The sequence below is a fragment of the Sinocyclocheilus anshuiensis genome, unplaced genomic scaffold, assembly GCF_001515605.1.
Source record: "Sinocyclocheilus anshuiensis isolate Anshui unplaced genomic scaffold, SAMN03320099.WGS_v1.1 scaffold70, whole genome shotgun sequence".
Lineage (NCBI taxonomy): Eukaryota > Metazoa > Chordata > Actinopteri > Cypriniformes > Cyprinidae > Sinocyclocheilus > Sinocyclocheilus anshuiensis.
The window spans coordinates 613,347-619,982 of record NW_015542377.1 but is presented as its reverse complement, the minus strand read 5'-3'; the positions used below and the strand labels follow the sequence as shown (position 1 = coordinate 619,982).

General features: G+C 38.7%; 1 protein-coding gene across 3 annotated transcripts; it reads right to left on the bottom strand.

Annotated features, from left to right (window-relative positions):
* Positions 1 to 1,445: 1,445 nt before the first annotated feature.
* LOC107692361 (prothymosin alpha-A) lies at positions 1,446 to 6,199 on the bottom strand. Of its 3 annotated transcripts, none has more exons than XM_016491356.1 (5): positions 6,025 to 6,199; positions 3,650 to 3,718; positions 3,458 to 3,545; positions 2,383 to 2,465; positions 1,446 to 2,288 (listed from the first exon to the last, which is right to left on the bottom strand). In XM_016491356.1, the coding sequence occupies exons 1-5, from the start codon at positions 6,067 to 6,069 to the stop codon at positions 2,250 to 2,252; spliced, it is 324 nt and encodes a 107-aa protein (XP_016346842.1). In that variant the 5' UTR covers positions 6,070 to 6,199; the 3' UTR covers positions 1,446 to 2,249. The 3 variants fall into 3 exon arrangements, with proteins under 3 accessions (XP_016346842.1, XP_016346843.1, XP_016346844.1); XM_016491357.1 differs by having other exon boundaries at positions 1,446 to 2,282; XM_016491358.1 differs by having other exon boundaries at positions 2,260 to 2,292; positions 2,384 to 2,465.
* Positions 6,200 to 6,636: the final 437 nt, after the last annotated feature.

The window sequence follows — 6,636 nt, the reverse complement described above, 5'->3', positions numbered from 1 at the left end:
TAGACACCTCTAGCTATACACAGTTCAAGCATAATAATTAGCTGAGCTTGTGCTGAGTTGAATGAATGAGATCATTTGTTTAAACAGTTTCATTTAGTCTATTTGTTTTCTTCTTTTCTTTTCAAAGATGCTGTCATCAAGCAGTTTTAAGAGAGCTCATTAGGCAAGTGTCGTCTTGTATGCTGCTAAAATGTGGTCATGGCATCTTTCTCACCACATTGTATACAGAGGGTCCACCTTTTTGCAGGTTATTGCTTGTTGGAAATGAATCATTCATAGACCACAGCAAAAAAAAAAAAAAAGAATCTGGAATTGATCCAGCTTCCTTCCACAGCAAAAAAAAAAAAAAAAGAATCTGGAATTGATCCAGCTTCCTTAGATCTCCATGATCTCCGACCTAGATGGATCCATTTCACTTATGCTCCCTCATTCTAATTCCACTCTAGAAGTTTCCAAACTACTCATCTCAGCCTTGATCTTCTACTTTCTTCATATGTGCTTGTTTCCCGGTGTTGTTGAAAGCATGATGGCCCAGAACCCTGTCCGTCTGTTGTTTCCTCTGGTCCACCTACTTGTGGCACTGATACTTTCACTCCCTACTTCCCACAAGATTTTGATCGCTGCTAACTCATTAAAAACGGCTTGTTTTGAAGTAATTTAGCACACACCCATGTCTTAGGTAAACAGACAGAATGGTGTTTTTCCTATACATAATATGACCAAATGAACACACAATATGCAGTCTGATGCCAGATCAAGGCTTGAATGGCCAGTGAGTCAGCAAGTCTATAAAGCCGGTCACATATAAATTCTTCTTTTAGAGTTTGTATCTGGTGCTCATGATTGTTGGTTCTACCTTTGCCAACAGTCAAAGACCTGACAGCAGTCGTGCAACATCAACTCGTCCCTATAGTGCTCCTTTCTGAAAGTTTAAAGCCACCAAAACTGAAACACTTCCACTCTTTTGAGTTCTAGCAGTTTTGGTTTCATGCACATTTTCCAATATGTGACATGTTTTTGTCAGACTTCTGTTAGGCTACATAAATGCAATTAATGAAATACTTTAGTAATCTTTAAAATGTCTGTATTTTAAACTGACATGTTTAAAAATTCATCTTTTACGATACAATCAGATCACTTTTTGAAATGGTCTTTTAAAATGACTATATTCAGCCAGTAGCTAAAAATAGCTTCCAATATTTAAACTTCAAAGTTCAGTATCATAAGTGCTACATCGAACGCTAACGTATAGTTGACTTACAAATTTGCCTTCTTCTTACAAAAGAAATGTGTTCATGTAATGTACATGAATTATCTTGATTAATTTCCTAATAAACTTTTTATGCACACACACACACAGACATATACATACAAACTCAGTATATATAAATGTGAGCGATGTGGCCTAAAAATGTGAAATGAAAGAATTCACACAGTCAATTTTATTTAACGCAATATAATTTATACCAGATCTTGGAGTCTTAAAGGCCTGAATAATTTACATTGATGTACATTTAATTTTGACAGGCTGATGAAAAACATGAACTGCATCTGAAGATAATGCTGGTTCAATTATTCTTGCCCATACAGCTCCAACAATAAAAAACTCATGAAAAGGCATAAAAGGAAAAAAAAATTAAGAAAAAAAAATTAAGAACTCACAAAATAAATTTCGGTTTATTGTAGCACAAAAAATTTCACACATCAAACAGGCCACAAATAGATAGCAATTTCATAGACAAGAAAGAAAAGAAAAAAAAATATTTTCTTTAGGCCTTGCCCTCTCATACAATCCAACTACGTATGATACAACTGATGTTCATACACAAAGTTACTGGAATGCTTTGAATTAATGTTTTTGTACGTTTTTCTGCAATTTTTCATTTCTTTTTTTGCTTAGTTTTTTACAAGTTTCCTTTGAGATAACATGACATGGTCCAACCACAAGTAAAATCTATTTCATAGAGATGCATCAACTTCAAAGCACCGTTTGGTAACCAGAGATCACTGTCAAAAATGGCTGACCTCCTAACAATATGTACAAAAATATAAAATGTAAATAAAAAAACAAACAAATTTTTCCTTTTAAAGTATTTTGTAAGAAGGTAGAGCTTTGAAGTCTTGGTTGTTTCTACAAAATCTGCAGTTAGGTGTGTGTACACGGATGGTGGACTCTACTTGATGATGACCATGTTTTTCCTCCCCCAGTGGACAAGGAGGGATGAGAAGATTTCCAACAAAGTAGCTTCTTACACATCAGTCTTTTGCTTCTTGGTTTCAACCTCATCCTAAAAAATGTGGCCAAGCAGAGTTAAAACACTGCAGTTTATAAGGTCAGATTATACACGTATCTAAGGATTCCACTGATATAGTGGAAATTACCTCATCATCATCATCATCATCATCCTCAGCTGCTCGTTTTCCTGTGCCACCCTCAGCCTCATCATCTTCATCATCATTATCACCTATAATATAGTTATTAATTCTTAGTAATGCATCTTTGTTTATATGCCTTGGTCATACCTGTCAACATTTGGGTACCAAAATATGGGAAAAGGGGGTGGGGGCGGAGCCAAAAGTAACAATTTTTATATTATATTATATTAATCTAAACAATTATTATCAAACAAATATATTCATTTAGTAACATAAATATATCTTAGTGTAGGCTATATCTTTAGAGTTTTATAATTCATGATCTTCTTGTCGATCCACCAGTTCACTCATTGAAAGATGCAAATTCATTGTCTGCCAGCAGGTGGCGCCTTTCGTCAGGAATATAGCCGTTTCCCCCGTAACCGCAGTAAACAAAGCAGCGCAGCACCTGACTTTGAAACTTGCAGCGCTCACATTTAATCAATTAAATAGCCTTTTGAAGTGTAAGCTACTGTATATCTCATTATACATGTAAATATGCATTTACATGTATATTTAGTTTTTTTCACTGGAGCACCACCTGAGTCTTCTTCTCCAATTTCTACCAGTGATCATTGTTTCCTTCCCGCGGTACTAACTGCGCACACATCAATAGCATCACTGGGCTGTAGGCTGCCAAGTTGAGGGGACAAATGGGTTGAAATTTGTATGTGTCGATCGTGTGAGAAAGATGCGTTTCATACAAGATCTGGCAACTGGACAGCCTTGGAATTTGTTGCCGTGATTATTCATATGATGAGGTTTCGCCCATACAAAAAACGGGAGTTTTACCGGAAGCGAATGTAGCAAACATATAAAATAGCCTACGCCCAGTGGGATTTTTTTTTATATACAAAGATTAAAAATACAGAAGAAATACGGGAAAATATTTAGACGGGATGATAGCGGGATAGAAAGGTAAAATACGGGAGAATCCCGGGAAAAACGGGAGGGTTGAAAGGTATGGCCTTGGTTGTCAACACATAGGTGGAGCTAGAGCAGGATTTTTTTTAATCATTCTCACCATTCAATTAGGCCTTACCTTCTCCATCATCTTCCTCGTCTTCTTCAGCCACATCATCATCTTCCTCATCTACTTCATTTTCTGGATCACCATTCTCCTCACTTTCCTAAAAAAAAAACATTATGAGTTATCATGGGTAATACCTGAGGTCATTTGGAAACTATTACGAGCAGTACTGGGCAATGAAAAAATAAAGTTGTGGAAACTTACTGTATTTCCATTAGCAGGGGCATCCTTTCCATTTTCTGCCTCCTCAACCTGTTTCTTTTCTTTAAGGTCCTAAATGAAGAAAAGAAAAACGGATCTGTAATTGCTTCAGTTACTTATGATGTAGTAAATGAAACTAGACCAATGCTTAATTCACATCCTCTCTTATTTGTGGAACTTGCTTTTCATTTTTGAATGAAAATAATTTCACATTTGAAACGCGACACTTCCACACTCTTTATTCATTGGATGTCTGTCTCTTCCATCCCCGCCTGGTTTAAAGACCATATTGAGGTGTTGTAATTTGATACGTCCATAGCGTTACCGCCAATGCGCGCTGTAGTTCAGTTTATACTCCACATCACTGCGCTTGATAAAGACACGCCCGCTAAAAAACTACAACTCCCAGCTCACAATTAGTGACGCGCGAACTCGACCAAAGAGAGGCTGGACCGACAAACCTCGGAGAGAGAGAGAGAGAGAGAGAGAGAGAGAGAGAGAGAGAACAATAGCGTTGTGCTATTAGGCCTTTAACAATTTTTTTTCAAACACTATACTGTTGTTCCCTCGAGAATTGTTATTATTCTTAAGAGAAATTGTTTTATTTATCAAATTATTGCATCTTTGTCTAAAAACGCAGACTTTTCATCGCTCTGAATACCACAGGATGTGCTTCCATTCAGCAGCTCGCTCGGTATCAAGAAATTTAGGTCATAATCCTCAGTTTTTAAGCCGGTTAGCGTCTACATCACGCCTGCAACGCCTTCTCACACCGTCACCATTACATGCCGCTTTGTACAACCGCTGAGCGTCAGTGAGCCGTAGATGAATGATGAACATATCTAACTTACAGGATAATACTGACCCATATATTGATCAAACAAACAGCGTGGGCAGAAACCTTTAAGCTGAAGCGGAAATCGTCTCCGTATTTCATAGGCAAATTTAAAGAGACGTATGCTTATCAAGACCTGAACGCTGCAAAAAAAGCTTAACAAAGAACAAACGGGTCAGAAATGTTGTGCCCACAACTGGTAGGCGAGTCCAGTGATCTTTATATGATATCAGCAGAGACTGAGCACCACACGCTTGGTAAGTCCGGTGGAAAACGATCGTTTGGGTTGATGCACTGTACGGGGCCGTTCACACAGTACGAGCTCTTGCGCTCAAAAGCAGCTAACGTTAGGAACAGAACGTGGGGCTCTCGAGACGCGCTTTTAAAAGTTAAACGGAGCCACTGCGTCTTAAAAACGCGGCGCCCGTGCACAAAACGGTAGAATAACAACGAATCAATAGCTGGACGCGAGAAAGCATCCTGTACGGACGTCCCTTAACTTCGGTTTTCGCGCTCACCTCCTCCTGATCAGACCGCGCGCTACAATGGGAACTCATTCAGTCATCCAGACTGCTGCATCCGCAGCGGGGTTTCGAGGGATAAGTTTACGCACAAACTGACATCGCCGCTAGAAATCAATTCCATATTTCGATACCCGCTGATATAAACCAACTTCCGTGGAATAAGAGAAGAGACCTCTTTTCTTTCATTTAAGAAATGATCTGCCATCCCGACAGTATAACGTTACCGGACAGGTAGACTATAGCCCTGTAAAGCTCATATCTTAAGTAGTTTAATCAATAATGTATGATGAACTCTCATTTTCACTACGAAAAAGTGAACTATAACCTGAATTTGACAGAACTCAAAAGACGACGCGACCTAACGCTCCCGTTAAATCAACCGTAAATGCGAGGCAGGTTGGCTCTGAGGTTCACAATGTATTCCTAAAATTATATTCTACTTTCATTACACTTGAAATACTGGTCAAACATAAAGTAGCCACATTTCAAAGATAAGGGAAACGTGCTTTATTCGGAGTGGCAACATGAGTCGTGAGGGCTGCAGTAACTTGTGACAGATCGGGCTGCGGGCTGACGAATCGCCGTACGATGTACGAGGCACCTCCAATAATTGAGTCTATACGAAGTAATAAAGAAACTCGTGCAACAAACCATATAAGCAGAGTAGAGACCATGCTTGCGATCCTCTGCGTCCATCTCTCTCACTGTACTTTTAAAGAGGAACCGAAAAGCCGCCTACATAAACAAAGAACCCGCGTAGAATCCGAACAAAAAGCCTTTTAGTTGCAAATGTCTCTATAAAGAAGCCCAACTTCAGCACACCTAACATTTTACCGTCCACGAAAAGTCTTCAAAGTGACAGTGAGAGGTAAAAACACAGTCAAAATTTGCAGAGTTTCCAATAACGCTGTATACTTATTTCCATGCCAAACTCCATATTTCATATTGCTCGTTTATTCAAATTAATAAAAACGCAGCATCTACAAATCGGTGTATAACGTTAACTGAAGTTGCATTACCTTGGCGGAGACTTCCGAGTTGGTATCGACTTTTGTGTCAGCCATTTTTCCTGAATGTTAAGAATATAATGGGGTCTCGGAACAAAATAATATAAAGAGAAATACGAGATGTATATAGTTTAAAAAAAAGACTATTACGCGTCTGTAGCGAGCTCACGCGGCGGCAGCAGAGCAGTTAATATAGAGGACTGGGCGGAGCTTTAAGGCGGGCGGTTTTCAGTAATTGGTCAGTGTGGCAAAAACACCGCTCCTCTGATTGGTCAAGATGGAACAATAAGACAGTATTTCTACAAAGTCAGACTCCGCCTCCAAACCAACCTCTGATTCATGTATGTGTGGAATAACTGTCGATCCATACTATCCTGGTCAACCTCCCCTGGGCTCATCATACTTACCTTAAATAAAAAAAAAACTTGCGTACGTAAAACATTAACCCTGCCCTGAAATCTATAATGGGTCCAAAGCATCTCAAACATTTATTTTTACTCACTGAAAGCCAAAAAAGGCCGGATTTTTAAAATGTATTTATATTTTTATATTACATGTTTTTCCATATGATACTTATATGTCATTACATAATCACTGACCACGTCGTTTCACGTGTCATCACCT

Coding starts and splice junctions, on each gene's coding strand:
- LOC107692361 (XM_016491356.1), bottom strand. CDS start 6,069: ATGGCTGACACAAAAGTCGATACCAACTCGGAAGTCTCCGCCAAG. Junction 3,719..6,024: donor ACTCGGAAGTCTCCGCCAAG/GTAATGCAACTT, acceptor TTCTTCATTTAG/GACCTTAAAGAAAAGAAACA. Junction 2,466..3,457: donor CGAGGAAGATGATGGAGAAG/GTAAGGCCTAAT, acceptor ACTATATTATAG/GTGATAATGATGATGAAGAT.